At 36.7% G+C, this 20634-nt stretch overlaps 3 protein-coding genes across 4 annotated transcripts in view; 2 read left to right on the top strand and 1 right to left on the bottom strand.

Moving 5' to 3' along the window:
* LOC110166565 (activin receptor type-1) overlaps nucleotides 1-6099 on the bottom strand; it is a 67711-nt gene extending 61612 nt beyond the window's left edge. Inside the window, exon 1 of the mRNA XM_020931820.2 lies at nucleotides 5762-6099. The gene's annotated coding sequence lies outside the window, so the exon portion shown is untranslated. The remainder of the gene's footprint in view (nucleotides 1-5761) is intronic.
* A 3193-nt stretch (nucleotides 6100-9292) lies between these two features.
* Nucleotides 9293-15323, top strand: LOC110166535 (uncharacterized protein C7orf57 homolog). Of its 2 annotated transcripts, none has more exons than XM_020931790.2 (8): nucleotides 9293-9367; nucleotides 9588-9634; nucleotides 9826-9990; nucleotides 10085-10181; nucleotides 11601-11721; nucleotides 12492-12565; nucleotides 14232-14324; nucleotides 15097-15323. In XM_020931790.2, exons 1-7 carry the CDS (start codon nucleotides 9357-9359, stop codon nucleotides 14314-14316), a joined length of 600 nt encoding a protein of 199 aa, XP_020787449.1. In that variant the 5' UTR covers nucleotides 9293-9356; the 3' UTR covers nucleotides 14317-14324; nucleotides 15097-15323. The 2 variants fall into 2 exon arrangements, with proteins under 2 accessions (XP_020787449.1, XP_055008508.1); XM_055152533.1 differs by having other exon boundaries at nucleotides 9315-9367; nucleotides 9877-9990.
* A 301-nt stretch (nucleotides 15324-15624) lies between these two features.
* upp2 (uridine phosphorylase 2) lies at nucleotides 15625-19575 on the top strand. The gene is made up of 7 exons (XM_020931882.2): nucleotides 15625-15773; nucleotides 15861-15975; nucleotides 16046-16204; nucleotides 16272-16386; nucleotides 17760-17969; nucleotides 18442-18588; nucleotides 18661-19575. Exons 1-7 carry the CDS (start codon nucleotides 15721-15723, stop codon nucleotides 18801-18803), a joined length of 942 nt encoding a protein of 313 aa, XP_020787541.1. The 5' UTR covers nucleotides 15625-15720; the 3' UTR covers nucleotides 18804-19575.
* Nucleotides 19576-20634: the final 1059 nt, after the last annotated feature.

Here is a 20634-nt window from a genome sequence, read left to right as displayed (position 1 = left end):
GACTAATAATAAAGGTAGGGTTGTAGTCAAGACCCCACTAATCGAGACCAAGACCTGTCTGAGACCACAGGGACAGACCAGAGACCAGGACAAGACCAAGACCTCTGAGGGTCGGGACCAAGACAAGACCAAGACTTTTAAAAGCAGAGGCCGAGACAAGACAGAGACCACGGCCCATCTAGACCAAATCGAGACCATCTTTGTAATTTTTTACATTTATTTGTATATTATTTGTTATTTTGGCAGATATATTTCAGTGTTTTTATACATCGACATTCATCAATTCATTTGATCACTTTTCGAGTGTCAGACTTCGAGACCGAGACAAGACCAAGTCCAAGCTACTTAAAGACCGAGACAAGACCAAGTCCAAGTGCCTCCAAGACCGAGACAAGACCGAGTCCAAGTGCCTCCAAGACCAAGAAAAGACCGAGTCCAAGTGCCTCCAAGAACAAGAAAAGACCGAGTTCAAGTGCCTCCAAGACCAAGAAAAGACCGAGTCCAAGTGCCTCCAAGACCGAGACAAGACCGAGTCCAAGTGCCTCCAAGACCGAGTCCAAGTGCCTCCAAGACCAAGAAAAGACCGAGTCCAAGGGCCTTCCAGACCGAAACAAGACCCAGTCCAAGTGCCTTCAATACTGAGACAAGACCAAGTCCAAGCTACTTAAAGACCGAGACAAGACCGAGTCCAAGTGCCTTCCAGACCGAGACAAGACCGAGTCCAAGTGCCTTCCAGACCGAGACAAGACCGAGTCCAAGTGCCTTCAAGACTGAGACAAGACCGAGTCCAAACACGGTCAAGTCCAAAACGAGACCAAGGCCAGTCTCAAGTACTACGACACTAAGTAAAGGATTAGTCAAACATGTGTGAATGAAACAAAACACAACTTCAGGAATGTCACAGGAGTCAATTTTATGTAATATAAATCCTTTAATACTTTGTAAACTGATTCCACGCACACAAACACATACATACACCAGCCCTCCCCCTAAACTACCCAAGCGTAGTTTTTTAAGAGCAAGCTTGCTTTTCCCTTTTCCCTCCATATTGTTCCAACACAAACTGCCAGCTGCTTGTGACAGCCAAATTACTGTGCGCTGAGAAATGATTGCTATCACAGACTTGGCCCTCTCTCTCTCTTTCTCTTGCGTCGAAACCCCGCTCACCTCATGCTTTCTGAAATGGCCAGACGTCTGTGAGAAAATTATACACTTTATGGTCATCAGTGGTGTCTGATGCGGCAGCCTGAAGGTTTGCAGACAGCCACTGACGAAATAGAGAAAGTTCAATAAGAAGTTTGAAACCAAAACTTTTCAGGGATTGCTCTAAGTCCTGCGAGCTTCATGTTGGCACGTCTGTTGGATACAAGACAGCTCTGGAACCAATATATTAATAAGCCATTTAAGTATTTCCGTGTGAGCACTACAGTCATTTTTCCAGTCCATTATTGGCTAGACCTGTCACAATAATTACTATATTGATTTATTGTTCAATATCTATCGAGATGAACAATATTGTTTAATTTCTTTTCTTACTTTTACCCAGTATTGGGCTTATATAATGTCATTTGAGTTGTAGATGGTCCAAGAATCAGCTTATATAATTGCGACATTACACATACTAGAATTAACTACTTTCATGTTTTCATTAGGGATGTAACAATAATCATAAAAGAATGAGATCTTCGCACATCAATTACTAGAGATGGGTGCATCGGAGGAGAGGGAGCAGCCCAAGAACATAGAGAAAAATCCCGCACACCATCTTACTTGCAAATTTTGAGATTTATTAGGATAAACTGTGCAACGTTTCGGCAATCGGCCTTCGCCAGGCAAACAGTATGAGAGCTCAGGTGGCAATCTTAAACAGGGTGTGGCCACACCTGTTTGCCTGACGAAGACCTAGTGCCAAGTTCTAAGCACTTTTAAGTCTTTGGTCTTTGGATTTAGTCTTGTCAAGGCATTTTAAGAGGAAAAAGTAGCATATTAACAGTTTTAGTTGTTTAGCTTCCACAAAATATTGCAATAAATATCGTACCGCGAGATGTATATCGTGAAAATATCATACCAAGAGACTTGGATATCATTACACCCCTAGTTCTTATTGTACTGTAAGATTTTGGAACAAACTGCCCCCCCGATATACGGATCATCACAGACTTTGGCCTGTGTAAATCCCAGCTAAAAACCTATCTATTCAAACTGGCTTTTATAACACTCAGTAATACAGTGACACTTTCTTTTATTTCATTGTTTAATGTTTTGTATGTTTTTATATTGTGTTGATTTGAATGTGAAGCATTTCCGTCACCTTAAGTGTTGAAAAGGGCTCTATAAATAAAGTTTGATTGATTGATATATATTGCTGGTCACATTATTGTTTAATATAATTCACTTAGCAAAAGAGTTTCCTGTGATTATTCTGCTTTAAGCTTATAGTAAAATGGTATAAATTCATTATATTATCATCGTGTATTGTGATATTGACCTCAGTGTTTTTAAAAGTGTTTTGAAGAGCAAACTCCACCAAACACTAAGCAAAAAACACCCCCCTATTTTCTAAGACCTATTTGCATTTGTGACTGGTCAAAGCATTCCAGTCTAAGCAGGACATTCCGGTTGCCTGACCAAAAAGGAGACACCCCTTTTCTATACTTTCAAAAGATGTATAGTTTTCGAACCATATCCCGTCTCAACAAGTGGCTTAACCAATTAGAACAAACAGGGCAGGCTTATTAGTAAAAAAAGAATAAAATAATACTAGTCGACAGGAGGTAATTCCACTTTTTAGAAACCGGTAGAACAGATTAGCAGCTGTGATGAGCTGAAAGATAAAATGAAAGCTCAGCAATTCACCCACAAAGGATGCTGCAAGCGAACATTACTTTTTAAAAGGACCCATATTGTGCAAAATGTTACCTCATCAAAAATATACCTGGAGTTGTGTTTTGTTTGTTTCATGTTTGATTAACCCTTTTTTATCTGTCTAAGCTAAGTCTCCAAAGCTCAAGATGCTCAAAAAATAGTGGTAATTTTCAAGTTACCAGCTACATTTTACCTTTAGTTCAGTGGAGTTTGGCAATTCCAGTTCTTAAATTAATCTAGTGAAGGTGTTTAGAGTCATTACCACATAACATCACAACGTGGAACAGAGTGTTCAGTTTGAGAACTCAGTCTAAATATGTAGAGTTTGTGTGATAAACCTGTGTGAATGAAACAAAATGCAACTCCAGGCATGTTTTTGATGAGGAAACATTATAAAACAGATCAGGAAATATTGTAATATGGGCCCTTTAAGGAATCAATGCCCCTTGTTTACAAAAAGCAGACTTATCTTTCTCGAGCTGTACTAATTTCACTAACCACTAACCTTGAACCGCATTGACTATTTTGCAGAGATAGGGTTAATCACAATAACAGGATACAAGTATTCAAGACCCCCCAGACCCCCGGAGCCTACAGACAGACTGCCTGACGACCTCTTATCTGACCACTATCAGGGGACTCCAGTATGTGCGCGAGTGAAAGGCAAGAAGTCACGCAGTCAGGCAGTGATGGCTGGTCAGCTATGAGCAAAAACAATGTGATCTTTAAGAGTGGTTGCTTCTAATAGGTCAGTGCGTTAACAGTATTCTCTAATGTCCTGTTATATTAGCATTTTAGAAAAGCTACTTAAAATTCTAGCGAGGTTATTCCCAAAATCTGATCTATTGATCGACTCTACACAAACTCAAGCTTTGTCAAGTTAAAGTTCTAGTAGAGGGTCTGTGGTGTATTTGCCAATGTGAAAATGTTATTGCTTTGCCTGAAATCTTCCAGCCAGGTTGGCGCCACCTAGTGTCTCTGCAAAATTTCATTTCTATCCAGTGACTAGGTCAGGAATTGGAATACACCAGAGTGTTTTCAAGAACCTCTGAACCAGCCAATCACCGAAGAGTCATACATTTTGTGTTGTCAACGATTCCCAAGATCGAGGATTTAAAGCCGAAAAAATTAAATGTTTGGTGAATTTGATCAAGGGGAAAGACATTATTGCTCTTTTTCCTATGGGATTTGGGAAAAGCTTAATATACCACTTAGCCCCATTACGCATTACATACGTCACGACCAAACAGCAGCGATTGGTTAAATAAAAAAAGTATACGCCTACCTTCGAGTGAACAAATTCTAATGCTGCGAGGTCAGACGGTTTCCACAAAGTGAAACCGGCTGATGAATCAGGCTAGAAATCTTCCACAGTATGGCATTAAACTTGCTATCTCCGTAGAGACAAGCAAGACTCTGAGAGAATGGCAAGTTTAATGCCAAACTGTGAAACATGCAAGACAAAGCAATAATATAACTATACAAGCAGGTGGAGTACTTTTCAGTTTCAAACCTTTAAAGTGTCCATATTATGCTATTTTCTGATCTATATTATCATATCAGCCTGGAGTTGTGTCTTGTTTCTTTCACAAATTGTTAAAACTCAAACCTTTAGATTGTTTCAGCCTGTGGAATTGCCCATCTCTACTGAACTAAAACGGTTTAAATTAAAATAAATGAACATGGAAACTACTGCTTCGTGACATCACAAGGTGGAACAGTGCATTTTGAGCTTTGGAGATGCAGACAGACTAATAATAAAGGGTTAGTCAAACGTGTGAATGAAACAAAACACAACTCCAGTATGTTTTAGATGAGCCAACACCTTTCTAAAAAGCTCACAAGAGTCCATTTTGCGTTATGTAAGGTCCTTTAATTTTCACACTTTTAAATTAGTATGCTTCCTGTGTTCCTCATACCAGTATTATTTCCATTTTAATCCATTTAGTGTAAAATAAACAGAGCAAGGAAAGTGTACTAGTACTCCAGCTAGGATCGCAGAGCCCAAAAGTTGAAGTGAAGCAAAAGCCTGATTAGTATGTGGGAATGTAATTTCAGGGGAGCCAGTACTTCGAACAATGTGTGAGTTGATTCGAAAGATGAACATTGGAGCGCTAGACGTGCCCATTCACACGTCTTTTAATCGGCACAATTATCGCTGATGGTTTTTGTGCGAGCGTTTACACCTCAGTAATGAAGTTTGCACCCTTTCATCAGCAGCTTCCCTCCATTTCTTTCTCTTTTTTTTCCTCCTGTCTTTTTACTACTGATTGCTTCTCCACTCCATGTCTGCGTAATGGAGCACACCTGGGCGTAAGATGTCAACAAAAGACTGTTTACATATTGTTAAAGGCTTGAATTCTTGAGGGTATTTCACTGTGTCCAAACCTGTAGCCCCGCACTCTGACTCTCCCCATTCAATAAGTGCAAGGCAGGCAATTGTAATGTTAAAAGTGCGCACAGCGGGAGGCGAGGAGACGCACGACCCGCAATCGCGACCCTCCCAAAAATACTATTAGCATGATAATACATTTCACAAAGTCACAAGTACTGCCCACACTACTCGTTTAATTTGATGGCGACGCTAAAATTACGCAAAAAACCGATCCAAGGTTTACGCGTAAAGATTTGGATGCAATATTTTTACGCAACCAGATGAATTAGATAAACCAAAATAGCTATGCATATGTTATAAATATTTAAAGGTTACGCATCATATTATTTTTGGGTGGAAAATACGTGTAAAATGTACGTAAGCTCTCTTTCCAACAGATCAGCAAACTTCTAACCACGTCCACACAAATGTCCATACTCCATAGGCTACCAGTACCAGTGTAGACAGTCACGCATTTCACGTTGTCTAGAGTTAAATTCACACCATTTTACGCAAACTTACCTCGTGAAATAGTCTTGAAAGTGCTTTACGAAGATTCAGCAAGAGGTGCAGGTCGAACTACTGTGCCATCTCCCCCAAAAAATCACCAGCAGTACCCGATTTGTTTTCCAAACTCTAAAAAGCCGAGTCTGCATGACGCCAACATTCTCTGCCCGATGGTTGCGCGGTGGAAAAAGTAAAAAATCATAAGGTATTCGTCCTCACACGGGAGAAAAAAGGAAGACACATATTGTTGCGCTGGGCTTTAGCACACCGTTAGCTCTGTTTAGGTCTGACTTCTCAACTCGCACTGAAGGCGACAGTGTGGTGAAGGCAGGAGCCAGCGATCTGAGGAGGAAGTTCCCGTGCTACAACTCTCTGTAATTAACACACGTGAAGCGCACAGCAGGACGAGCGCGCACGTCCGGCCACTGCCTTCAAAATAAAACAGTGGTGAAAATACTACAAACACTAAAACTAGGAATATACTTACAATGGGAATGTAAGAACGAGAGAGATTATTAGATTTAAGTTGATTTTTGGATAGGTCTACTTTAGGTTTATCATAAAAACTGTAGCCTAATCTAATCTCTAGAGCAGTGGCACTCTCTTTATGCCATGAGCGCCATGATAAACATTGGCATTTGCAACTCCAAAACATAAGTAAAATGGTGAAGTGGGCCCCTTTTTTTTTAGAACATAGGCTTAAAAAATACATTTCACCAAATCAGAATCTACATTTACCACTTGAAGGTGTCATCTGATCCTCAGGTTGAGAACTACTGGGCTGTGGTATAAGAACAAATTAACATTTGATTTAATATAAATTGTAAATGTAAGAATACCCAAGCTAGTAGTAGAATAAAGTTTTAATTTTGGTCAGATGAACATTCTTAAAATTGTTGCAATGTCCTTACAGTAACCAGGACAGTCTAATATTATCTTATCGCACTACTGTGACATGCCAAACCTCTGAAGTAGGCAGTAGGGTTTAATTGACATTGAAAAGGCCCCTTAAAAAGTAATCAAGGGAAAGAATCAATTATAGCACACTCCAGCTCATATCATTACATCACTATATTGCCTAGGTTTATGTTTTGTGCATTAGAGTTAATCTACCAGATTGTCTAGGATCAGATCTGATGCATTAACCCTTACAGACCAACTCTGTATATCTCTCTGTTGTTATAGTGAAGTGACATATTTCTATATTTTAATTCGCAATCTAGCATAATTATAAACAACTTTAAAGTAAATATATTGCTTTCAGTCGACAATTTCTGCTTTGTTTATTTATAAATAAGCTTTTATACTGAAGGTCAAAGCGCATTTCCGGTCAGGATGTTGTTTTCATTGGCTTGATTACAGGACCACGGCATGTTTCAGCTCTGTAATTAAAGGACCATTACCATTGATTTGTTCAACGCACATCCACTTTGCAAAATGGAGCTTTTACCCTATTATATGGTAATGTTTATAAAATCCAAAATGTTCGCCTATTACTTAGCCCACAAATAAGTGTTTTCTGACATGACATCAGAAGCCCCATGTTTTGAATTAGGCAAATGATTCCATATGTAGGCTATATTTTGCATTTTTAAGTATTTTGTGGTAAAAGGTGTAACCTAGTATTGAATAATGGGTGGTCTACATGCTGCCTAATAGGAAAATTTAATGGAGAAATGTGGTTCACAAAGCAAATTGCTGGCTTTAATGCTTTAATGTGGAACACATTAACACATGCTCTAGACTAAGCAATAACATTTCTGTTGAGACAAATACATGCAGACTTTCCACCAGAAAAGTAACATTACAGTGCACTCTTAAATCCGTAGATAACGCCTATGTTTTTGAGATTTTACTATAGCTATCACTGCTTACATCTTATTTAGACTTAGACTTAAACAAACTTTATTGATCCAGAAGGGAAATTATTTGGACACAGTAGCTCACACATCACAATATCTTATAACAACAACATTTATAGTTTTAGTTAACACAGTCTAAATTAATGGACAAAAGAACATCTGGTGTTTACAAAGGATAGGCTTCAAAAATAAGATAATTAAATCATATCTGAAAAATTGGTACAAGAAACACAAATGTTAATAGTTGATATTTTGCAGTGACATGACGCTGGGGGTTTTCTGCATGTATTTTCTATAGCAGTTACCATGGTGACACTGCAAACATTAGCAAACACAGCCAAAAACATTGCATGTATTGAAAAACACATTTTCAGCAAAATACAAGTGCTCATAGCTCTGTTTGGGAGTTTGATTTCCAACAAAGGTGCGAGTAACTAACTGAAAAACTGTTGGCTGTGCTTGTTTGTGACTGTAATTTTATGTGTGAGAGACTTGTTTAACAGCACAAATCATCTTATCTGTTGTAGTTCCAGTTAAGTCAGTTCTTTGTTGTCAGCTTGTGTTAAAATAAAGATCAGATAATGTTTAATTTGAGTAACAGAGCTTCAGACAGAACAGTAGCAGTGTCTAGAGTTACTATCACACCCCCAGGGAATGTTAATGACATCAGCTGCAAAGTATATTATTATTATTATTATTATTATTATTATTATTATTATTATTATTATTAATTAATATTAATAATAATAATAATAATAATAATAATAATAATTTAGCTTTTTTTATGACCTCTTGTATATAGCCGAGATTTTTTATTAATTAATTATTTTTCTATTTTGTTTTGACTTGTACATATACATTTATATTATGCCGAATTTGAGACCAGTCTCTTGCTATCATTTATGCTACTTTAGAATTTATTATTACCATTTGTATCTTTTACTCTTTGTTATTATGTTTATGTTTTATATTGTGATGTGTGAGCTACTGCGTCAAAGTAATTTCCCCTGTGGATCAATAAAGTTTGTCTAAGTCTAAGTCTAAGTAAGACTAAGTTATTATTACTAATTCATATTTCTTAGACAAATGTATCCTAAAAATGCCAGATTATGTCCTTTTTGTCCCCATCCTTCACTGCACAATGCTCAAGTAGACTTCTCTCCAGACCAGACCTGGGCATTGTACAATTCCTGGGTTGACTCTGACCGGCCTGTTTAAGCTCATTTGTAATTACAAAACAAACACATTAATAATAATAATAATAATAATAATAATTTTACCTCATACATGATGGACTAAAGCTGCATTGCTTTTATTTTAGAGGTGTTTATTATTATTATTATTATTATTATTATTATTATTATTATTATTATTATTATTATTATTATTATTTATATTTATTATATATATATTTTTTTTGTAAGGCAAACTCACTTTTTTATTGCTTAGTCATAACATATACTGCTATTTACTGCTTTTTTAAATAAAGAAATACAACCACCCCTGCTCCAGATCTATAATAAAAACTTGTATTATTATTATTATTATTATTATTATTATTATTATTATTATTATTATTATTATTATTATTATTATTATTATTTATCGATATTATTATTAGTAGTAGTCGTATGCTTCAAGAGGACCAGCTGCGGGGCACTAGAGGCCGTTTCCATGGTAACGCCCTCCCAACTTTCAACAACACACTTCGGCGTTTTGACTCTGCACTTTGCTCCGCTCCTACCGCCATGACTTCAGAGTAAGTACAAAAACCCCCCCAAAAGAACAACGTGTACGCAAATTTGCATTATAATCTTACTTTAATTCAGTTTGCAAAGTTTTATAGCGAACTTGTCTTGATCCTTTTCGTGTCGCTTCTGATCTGGCACATCAGTTATTATGCTAACAAGCTAAGTTACGTTAGCTTGCATGCGTAATAGTTTGACCTTTTTTTTTTTTTTTTTTTGCCTTTTGATCAGAAATCCTGCAACGCCCACGAGTGATGATGTACCATCGATAAATCCTGGTGAGTACAGAGTTAACAAGCAAATAATCCTTGAATTAATGCATATATTTTAGCTGCAGCTGCATGTAACGCTGGTGTTTTTTTGTTTTTGTTTTTTTTGCTTGATGCATTAACGTGGTGATCTGGAAACTATTGCAAAAGCATGAAAAATCTTGAATAATTCTGCAATATTTTGGTATGTTTGTTGACAGAGGATAAAAATGTCTGTCTTCCTGTGAATGGAAACATCTCCCAAATCCCAGGTCTGTCTCCTACACTTAAAGCCCTCAGTGATGAGAGGGTCCGAGGGAGGAGAGTTGGGCTTATGGCCGGTGATTCTGAATATATCAAACTGGCAAAGCAAGGAGGACATAAAGGTAAGGAGGAGAGGACACGGTTTGCATGTGATGTGACTCCTGATGCGTCATGGTGTATTTATAACCGGCTCTAAACTGTCCTTTTGTTCAACAGGGCTACTGTGGCACAATGATTCTTCCTCTACTTCCAGTCCTCGCTCGTACAAGGTTCCAGACTGGTTTTCCCCTGCTCACGATGGCAATAATCCAAGGTAAGGGACATCAAAATGCAGTATTGTGGCACTTTTCTTATCTGAGTTAGAATGTATGAAAATAAATTGACATAAGTGTAGTGTAGCATTCACTATCTTATAATAATTTACTGTTTACAAACATGTAACAGTTCAGGTTGATATAATTTCTTTATATTTAAAATGTTTATAGAAATCTGGAAATATGTCTTAAATTGAAAATATTAGTTAGCAGGAGACAAATACAGTACATAAATTAATTAATTAATTCAAAAGTACTTACAACTACTGGATCACTACCAGCACACAATGATGTCAGAATAATTTAGTGTTGACATATGCAAAATTAGAACATGGAGTACCTTACCCAAATCAGCGTTTCCCAAACTTTTTTTCTTGGGACCCATATTTAAAAGTCACAAACTTTCGTGACCTGAGTGAATAGACATTTTTCGTACATTACAAAATAAAGGTGGATTTGACCGTTATTGAACATTAATGAGGATATTTTATTGTTGACTGCGTGATCATGTCTCTCTGAACAATTAGTATTATTCAAGTTTTAAACAATGAAAAACTGTAAGTGAACCAACAATAAAAGGATCCATAAGTTGCCTATTTGGACATTAAATGTAGCCTATTTCTTTTTCTTTTCAACATTCAATTGAACCAGCAATATTGGAACAAAATGGTCAATAAAATAATTACAAAAAGATTAGAAATTATACAAAACATGTCTTAACATTTCAATATTTCTAATGAGATAGGTGGGCCTGTCTGCATTTTTGTAGCACATTCCAGTCCGAGGTGCAGGAGGAGAGCGAAACACACAGATCAGTTGTATTTAGGCAGAACTGAATATTGCAGACCGACATGCAAATCGTGACAAGGCGATCCAAAAATAAGTCTCTTGACCTGAGGGTCGTGACACAGTCTTTGGGAAACAATGGCCTAGATGAATAACTATTACAAATTTCTGCAAAAAAGAGCTGATTAAAAATAAAATAATACAAACTTGCAAATATACTTCCACACTATGTACCGAGATTAATAAGGTGTACTGGCAAATCCATAATCTTTATACATTTAAATTGTTTATAAATGTATACAATACCTCACAGTTCATATTTATTACTTACCAATCTATAAAGCAAACTCTTTAATATAAGTCAAACTCTTAACCAAAAGCTCTTTTAATGGCCTGAATAGTAATGAGTATATTTGAGTTTATTGTTCATAAATGGAAAGTTACTCTCATAACAATAGAATCTCCACTCCAGTTATTATAAAGACAAAGTTGATGCTTTTTGCACAAGCTCCTCATTAAAAGTACTCACCGCCTCCGCACCAGCATTAATCTCTGCTACTCTTTCTATGTATTTTTGTCCTTATTTGTCAGCTCCAAGTTTATTCTCACCGCTCCCTTTCTGTTTGTGACAGTCTCATTACCAGCGAACACAAGAGGAGCCCCAGAGCTTTCCAGCGCAGAGAGCCACCCTTTGGGAGTGATAATATGTCTGCTTGGGAAAGGGAGGATACCAGCATCAACACCAACACAGTGGTAAACAAAAATACCTGCAGACTAGTAACATCAGCTTTGACAAGTAGATGGGGTCACTGTGGTTTAACCTGAAATGTTTTAACTGCATGGATGAATTAACAATAATAATCAAATCGAAATTATATGTAGAATAGTCCAACACTTTTCTACACGCAGCCCCTCCACCACTGAAATAAATTAGATCATTTAATGGTCCTATATTACACAAAATAGACTCTAGTGAGCTTTTAGCCATGTTATGAGCTGTTACCTCCTCAAAAACACTGGTTTATTAATATGTCTACATCTCCAAAGCTCAAAATGCTCTGTTCCACCTTATGATGTCATGTATTGTAGTTTTCAACTCAACAGCTACCTTTTTACCTTTTGTTTATTGGAGATTTGCAATTTCAGGCCTGAACTACTCCAAATGATTCTAGTGAAGGTGTATGGAGTTTAAAACACTGTATTATCATGGTATTGTATTGTACTCCATTGTTTTCTGATTGAGAGAAGAACTCGTGTGAACATGTGACTAAACACAGCTCCAGGTCTGCCTCTGATGAGGAAACAACACTTCAACAGAGATCAGAGGATTGTGTAATAATATGAGCCCCTTAAAAAGAAAGACGGTGTTACCATCACTGTGCTGCTGTAATCTGCATAAATAGATAAGATAAGAGACTGTTGTCATCTGTATTGAAAACATGTCAGTCAAATTCCAGTTTGTGATGTAACATTATTCCTGTATTATGTCATGTCATATTCATGTCTACATTTGTGCGTGACAGAACAACAACATTCCAGACGAAGAGCCGGAGAAACTGCCGAGTCAGAAACTGGAGCGCAGCAAATTCAGACGGCTGTAAGTGCGTTTAGCCACTAGGTGGTGCTGTTGTTCTGGAAAAAGTTTGACTTTCTGCACTAGAGATGATGCACTATTTTTATGTCATTATAATGTTTTTTAATCATATGCATATTAATATACTGACAACAACAAACTACTGTTTTACAAGAAATGCATATTTTAATATTTATTGGTTTGTTTTCAAAAGTGTCACCATGAGTCAATCCGCAACAAAATGTCATACTTGAAAGTTTTGGGTGATTAGAAATCAAACTATCTTCTTAATAAAATACAGTTCACTGTTTCTATGATCGATAATAACCTTGATAAGTCTATTAATAACTTGTGCAGCCAGTTTTATGCAAATATCTTTAAACCAGTCAAAGTTGGTTTGTACAGTACAAACAAGATTGTGTCTGATCTTCTGCATATAATAGCCAGAGGTGGGTAGTAGTCTGTTACATTTGCTCAAGTAACTTATGGAAGTTATACTTTTCAGAGTACTTTTTAACAGCAAACCTTTGAGTAATATTATTTTGAAGTCACGTTGCTTGAATACATTTTTTGGCTACTGTACCTCTTGATAATAGCAGTATAAAACTAAATTTTGTTGTAAAAAGTCAGCAGAATTATCAACAACAGACATTCCTGTGAGTGTGTACATTATTTACAAAGGCCAGTGTAAACGAGCACTCTGTCCTGAACTTCGCAGTGTCTGTATTTGCCAGAGGGTACAAGGCCCATGCCTCAGTCACAGGGTCGCAGTTTAGTTGCTGTTTGCTTTGGCTCCCAGCTGTTCTGCTCTGTTTGTTTAGAGGAGAATCAATGACTTTTGCACGCTTGATTTAATGTATCCAGAAAAATCTAGTCAAGGAGGGGAACTTTTTATTAAATTGTTTTGTAACATCACCACTGTGGCCTCAGATAGGATGTAAGCATGAACCAAATACTGATTTTACTGAAAACAAGTCAGCATCAGTGTTCATTTATTTATGGTTACAAAACTTATTCTACGTGAAAAAGTTGCACCATTAGTTTCAAGTTTTGCAATAACTTGAAATAACTTTTTTTTTGCAATAAAATCAGGTGGCCTCTTTATAAAATGACAGCTAATGATATATTGATATTAATACAGTAAGGGCACAACTTTTAAAAAATGTGCACTATGTCACATTTCTGGTGGAAGGTCAGACAATCGCTAGTCTCCACAGAAATGTTATTGCTTTGCCTGGAATGTTCACAAACAAAGAACTTGCTTCGGCGCTGTGGTGCAATATTATACAGTGGAACATTCCAGGCAAATAATAACATTGCCATGGAGACGAGTAGATGGTATAACCTCAACTAGAAAAGTTACACAGTGCACAATTAAGCAACTTGCGCCTCTCCGTCCTATTTCCTGGCTGTGCAGAGACTGTTGTGGTACAGTTTGTCACTGGTGGATTATTTGCTGACGGTTACGTAAGAGTGATGTAAAGAAATGTACTTTTGTCCCCAGATAAAATGTGATGCTTTATGTTATGTCTGGTTTGATGGCATGACTTTGCAGTTTGAGCTATTGACTCTTCAGCGTACTTTGTTGTTTGAGTACACGACCACCACAGTGCACGCTCTGTACAATCCACCCGTGCCCATCTGAATTAACACTGTTATAAATTTATAACTTATAAACTCTCTCTTCCAGAGTCTTTGACAAGAAGCCTCCTCCAGTGAACATGTCTACACTGCTGAGTTTTGGATATGTGGGGGAATCGAAACCTACTGCCTAATGCGTTTAGTATGTATCCTCGCTAAAATGTTGCTTTAAGACACAGTTGGATTTAAAAGCAGGAAAAAACTGCATTTGGCTGATACACTGAATGCTACAAAACTTAACACTTATATGTTAATAATGTTTTCTGTTTTGAGGTACACTCAAAATTCTATACTTAGGTGTAAAGTATTTTACTACTGTAAAAAAAAAAAAAGCAGAAACCTTTTTTGCAAAAAATTAACTTAACATAATTTATACAATAATTAGTCTGATCCACTTCCCACTTCCCATCAAAAAATACATTTGATTTAGAAAAAAATATCAAATATATTAAAATCAACTATAATCTAAAGGTACAGTATGTAACTTTCTGGAGGTGGCATGTCATCTGCATGATTCCATGGAAATAGAAAGTTAAAACCATACTAGGGAACATATTCCATGGAGACAGATAAGTTTTAGTTTAGATCTAGCCAAAGGAATCGAAACAAGCAGGAGGAGGCCCTCCCCCAGGCCAAAACAGGAGTCAGGTTTGTGGAGATGCAAGCTCACTTACATTTACACTTACACAGTTTGCCAGTGCAGTACAGAGTGCACCTCTCAGCCAAGGTGCACAGGTCAAGGAGGTATAGCTACAAATTATGCAACAAAAATAAATGAGAAAAACATTGCCTAAATTGCATAATAGTTCCAACACAATCCGCTCAACTATTTGCATGAATTGATGCCATATGACATTATTTATTTAAAGTGGCAAATGTTGCATTTTTAATGGTATTTTCCTCTATTTCCACAGATTAAACAACAGAAGTGTGGTAATGCCCCACAGCACACTACAACAACTTATTATTTTAGTAGTATGCACTATTATTATAAAATAATTTTGTAAACTCTTGAATGCTTGAAATTCAATGTGCCTGTTTTGTTTTGTCTTGTTTCTGTAAGAACAGACATGATCTGTTTACTGTGTATGTTGCTTTTGTATGAATTTGAATAATAAATTATAGATTGCAGTTTAAATAAATATAATTGATTGTGAAAAATTATTGTTTTGTTATGAAATAAATGATCAGGCTTTGTCAAAACACCCAAACTATATGAGAATGTTAAAGGTTATCTTAACTCAGCTTGTCATAACGTGCACATTTTCTATTGCTTTAGCAGCGAGTGTTTTGATTGGTCGATTCCGGCTTGGTCCTTTTAACAGTTATGAGGTGATTGCTCCCTTTCTGTTTGTTTGGGATGGTGGGTGTGAGGGTTTGAAAACTCCTCTTTCTCCAACCAATCAGTGAATAGATAACGGGCCGACGCTATATAAGGCAGCCATAGGGACACAGCTCGTATTCGGATAACTGCGGCAACTCAGAAAAGACTTTTACTGCAAATCTTTTGAGCATTTATTGTGGAATTTTCAACCACCATGGCTCCGATTCTGCTGAACTGTATGGGGAATGAGCACGAGGACTATATCAAGTAAGTATTTTTGCAGCCTGTGTCTTAATATATGCTGATAATGTGTAGATTTTGGTCAAGTTATGAATTTATTTTGTATTTTTTAAGGCAACCAGTCCATGTGAAAAATCCAAATCTTTTTACGATGGAGGAAGATATTCTCTACCATTTTAGCCTGAGCACCAAAACTCACAATCTTCCGGAAATGTTTGGAGATATAAAGGTGACAGCAACAAAAATTGAACTCAGATTTGTTGTTTTTGTCGTGTATTTACTTATATTTTGTCTTATAGTTTGTGTGCGTTGGTGGGAGTGCAAACCGAATGAAGGCCTTCGCACAATTTATCCACCAAGAACTTTCTCTGCCCGGAAACCCCGACGACATCCAAGACATCTGTGAAGGAACGGACCGCTACTGCATGTACAAAGTTGGGCCAGTTCTTTCTATAAGTGTAAGTATCTTCCAGTGCATTAGATTATATAATTTTTCTTGTACTAATACTCTTGTTTGTTGAATAGCACGGAATGGGGGTCCCATCTATCTCCATTATGTTGCATGAGCTGATCAAACTCCTGCACCATGCCCAGTGCAGAGACGTGGTGCTTTTCCGTCTTGGTACTTCAGGAGGAGTTGGTAAGGAATCAGATTTTGGTGTTAGATTAAAAAATGATTGGCAATTATCAGTTTTGAAGTGATAAAATAGAACAGCTTAGACCTATTTCCAGTGTTTATTGCAGTTTCATTGAATTTCATAACTGTCTGAGCACATTCTGTTGTGGTGTTCATGAGCAAGACACAGTTACAGTACACATGGCTGGTTGGAAAAGGGCATTGGACTTGGGAAAATACCAAATCATCATGCTACTGGTTCCATAAAGCAATAAATGCCTGATTATAGTGGATAAGTCAAGATAAAATACTCTGGCATAAGACGGGCTGAGAATCATTAATTTGAATATGAAACACAACCATTTTAATCATCAAAACAGTGAAAATGTTAAATGTGTCACATAAATGAGTTTCCTTCCTCTAAACCAGTGTTTCCCAAACTTTTTTTCTGGGAACCCATATTTTAAAAGTCATAAACCTTTGCGAATCAAGTCAATAGAAATTATTCATAAATCACAACATAAAGGTGGATTTGACCATTATTGGACTTTAATGAGGATATTTTATTGTTGACTGAGTGATCCTGTCTCTCTGAAGAATTAGTATTACTCAAGTTTTAAACAATAAAAAACAGTCAACCAGCAATAAAAGATATTCATAAGTCACCTATTTGGACATTAAATGTAGCCCATTTCTTTTTCTTTTCAACATTCAACTGAGCCAGCAATATTGGAACAAAATAGTCAATAAAATAATTACAAAACTATTAGAAATGATATTATTACAAAACATGTCCTAACATTTCAACATGTGTCAGAATTTATATTGCAGATCGACATGCAGATTGTGACAAGGTGAACCCCCAAAAAATCTCTTGCGACCCACCTGAGGGTCGCGACCCAGTCTTTGGGAACCAATGCTCTAAACAAGCAACAAAACTATAGCTTTGTAACAAAATAATTGAATAAAATATACCAAAAAATACTCTTGGCGATATATCGATACAGCAGCCCATGATATTGATACTGTATCACATTAAACAATACGATATATCAATATTTCAATATTTTTGCACACCCCTAACCATAAGCATATTCTCTTATGTCAATACATCCCAACAGGGGTGTGCCACATGTCAAAAAAAAAAAAAAATCTTATTTCAGTTTTATTACAATTCATGTACATTTAGAAGTGGAATCATCTGCTTCATTGAAAGGTCACTCTTCACTTTGATTGGTTGGTCCTTACGGAAGCTAACCAATAGGGGGTGGGAAAAAAAGAGTCTATGAGTCTAAAGGGATCAGATCACAATTTAATTATTTTATCGCCATGCCTTCATTACATTTTTAACAGATTGTATTTTCCTGTATATTAATCAGCATTCGCTTTACCTGCAGGTCTTCCAGCGGGCACAGTGGTCGTCACGGATAAGGCTGTGGACTACTCCTTCCAGGCCAAGTTCGAGCAGGTGGTTCTGGGTAAAGTCATCACCAGGAGCACAGAGTTGGATGAGGGAGTGTCCAATGAGCTGCTCCAATACTCCACCGAGATCCCCAACCTGCCCACGGTCATCGGAAACACCATGTGCACCCACGACTTTTACGAAGGTATAATTAATCAATCAATAATTACAGAATTTGAAGTTACATTCTGTCTAGATGGAAAATATAAGCTTTATGATTACCAAACAAAGAATCCACATATGTTCAAAGGTTCCAGGCTTCGAACTTTTTGTGCAGAGTTTGCCTATTTCTCTCTGTGTCTGAGCCGGTTACAGAAAGTCCTGGCAACGAAGGAAGGGTCACATGCAGAGTACAAATTTGACAAACTCGTATTAATCTTGCAGCTTCACAAATTTTCAACAGACAAGAATATTATTGTGCTTTTTATAAACTTTAGGGTGGTACCTTTGTTTATTGTGTAGACAGAAAAGACCTTAATGAACTTAATATCAATCACTGTATCATGTGGATACCTTTATTTTTAAAGAAAAACACCAAAAACTCTGAATCAAATGTCATGTGAAACCCAAACAATAGCAATTTTACAGTTTTACAATTTATGCTATTCTTCTTTTAGGTCAGGGCAGACTAGATGGCGCTCTCTGCTCTTTCTCCCATGAAGAAAAACTGGAATACCTGAGAAAAGCATACGAGGCCGGAGTGAGGAACATCGAGATGGAATCCACAGTTTTCGCTGCGATGTGCCGAGTCTGTGGTCTCAAAGGTAGATATTAAAGCTGCATATGAGAGCATAGTAAATGACAAGACTTATTTCATGTTTTCTGTCCTTCCTTAGCGGCCGTCATTTGCGTGACGTTGTTGAACCGTTTTGAAGGAGACCAGATCACATCTCCTCATGACGTTCTTGTGGAGTATCAGCAGAGACCACAGATTCTAGTCTCCTACTTCATCAAGAAACGACTTGGACTGGTCGCCTAATTTATTCTCTTTCTGAATTGTGAATATGTAAATAAAAGGTACTCAGTTTTTCTATATATAGTCCACACTTATTTAAACGTTTGTTAGATCACTTGTATATCTGTATGTATTGCTCTTCACTTTGTATATAGTTTGTTACAATAAACATCGGTGCTACTGTACAGAAGTGATCAGTCGTTTAATCATATTAAATGTGTTTTGTGCTTTTGAATTGCTCTATGAAAAGTAAATAAAGTTTAAACTACAGGGAAATGTCTGTCAAGCTGTACACTCGTGGTTAAATAACATAAGACTATTACTTTGTTTGGTGGGATCGTCTCTGTTATCGATGCACAATCATGGGCTGGATTTGCTGGATCAGGTATCGGTTCCATGATATCGGTTCAGACCCTTGATTGAAAAATTAGATTATTTACTGACTTATACAGGCCCTCATAATGTTTGAACTTTTATTCATACAGAGTTGTTCAGTAGTTGGAAAATAACTACTTCCAAAATATATCTAATTGTGTTATGTAACTGTAATACTGGATATCGGTCAAAATCAATCTAAAATGCGAAGAAAATGTGCACACTGTTTAAACCTTCATTTAAGAAAATACAGGCGTTGTCTAATTTATATAATCGTTTTTATTTGACAAATAAATACATATGACAAGCTTTGGCCCTTGTCTACTAGATGGTTTCTAATGCAGTGTCTCACAAACTTTTTTTTTCTGGGGACCCATATTTTAAAAGTCACAAACCTTTATGACCCAAGTCAATAGACATTATTTGTAAATCACACAATAAAGATGGATTTGACCATTACTGAACATTAATGAGGATATTTTATTGTTGACTGAGTGATCATGTCTCTGAACTATTAGTATTACTCAAGTTTTAAACAAAGAAAAACAGTAATTGAAGCAGCAGTAAATCCATAGATCCATAAGTTGCCTATTTGGACATTGAAATGTAGCCCGTTTCTTTTTCTTTTCAACATTCACTTGACCAGCAATACTGGAACAAAATAGTCAATTAAATAATTACAAAAAGATTAGAAATGATATTATTACAAAAAACGTCTTAACATTTCAACATGAGTTAGAACTGTATATTGCAGATTGTGACAAGGCGATCCCAAAAAAAATCTCTTGTGACTCACCTGAGGATCACGACCCAGTTTTTGGGAAACAACGTTCTAGTGTAACCATCCTGCTAATGTATCTCCATGGAGACAAAACGGTGAAGTTCCCACCACTAGGCCAAGTTACAAGTCAGATCCAGGGAGAGGCGATCCCACTCCAAGGTTCTATATTGCACAAAATTGCCTCCTGTGAGCTTTAAGCCATGTTGTAATGTTATTATCTCTTCAAAACAGACGTAGAGTTGTTTTGTTTCATTAGTCTGTTTACATCTCCAAAGCTCAAAATGCTCTGTTCTACCTTGTGATGTCATGACGTGGTAATTTTCAGATCAACAGCTACCTTTTAGCTTTAGTTCAGTAGAGATCGGCAATTCCAGATCTGAAATCATCCAAATGATTCTGGTGAAGGTGTATGGAGTTTAAAAACACAACACTTACTCCTTTACCATGACATCACAAGGTGCAACGGTGTTTTCAGTTTGAGAGAAGAACTCAGCCTAAATATGCAGGATTTGTGTTAAACATAAATGAAACGAAACAAAATACAACTCCAGGTATAATTTTGATAAGGAACCATTATAACATAGATCAGAAAATAGCGTAATATGAGCCCTTTAAGTAAATTCATGCAGGTATTTTTAATTTTTAACAAAAAATACTCACGGATAATCTCGTTTTAGTGACTGAAATGTTTTGCACTGG

The sequence above is a fragment of the Boleophthalmus pectinirostris genome, unplaced genomic scaffold (assembly GCF_026225935.1).
Source record: "Boleophthalmus pectinirostris isolate CB_2022bp ecotype Guang Dong unplaced genomic scaffold, ASM2622593v1 HiC_scaffold_1, whole genome shotgun sequence".
NCBI lineage: Eukaryota > Metazoa > Chordata > Actinopteri > Gobiiformes > Gobiidae > Boleophthalmus > Boleophthalmus pectinirostris.
Note: the sequence above shows the minus strand (reverse complement) of the source record. Positions and strands in the feature narration are given on the sequence as shown.

What these genes read in the sequence shown, in the direction of transcription:
- LOC110166535 (XM_020931790.2), top strand. An exon ending in CACGATGGCAATAATCCAAG is followed by an intron (nt 10,182 to 11,600) that starts GTAAGGGACATC and finishes TGTTTGTGACAG; the next exon opens with TCTCATTACCAGCGAACACA. An exon ending in GCATCAACACCAACACAGTG is followed by an intron (nt 11,722 to 12,491) that starts GTAAACAAAAAT and finishes TGTGCGTGACAG; the next exon opens with AACAACAACATTCCAGACGA.
- upp2 (XM_020931882.2), top strand. Translation starts at nt 15,721, where the DNA reads ATGGCTCCGATTCTGCTGAACTGTATGGGGAATGAGCACGAGGACTAT. An exon ending in GAGCACGAGGACTATATCAA is followed by an intron (nt 15,774 to 15,860) that starts GTAAGTATTTTT and finishes GTATTTTTTAAG; the next exon opens with GCAACCAGTCCATGTGAAAA. An exon ending in TGGTACTTCAGGAGGAGTTG is followed by an intron (nt 16,387 to 17,759) that starts GTAAGGAATCAG and finishes CTTTACCTGCAG; the next exon opens with GTCTTCCAGCGGGCACAGTG.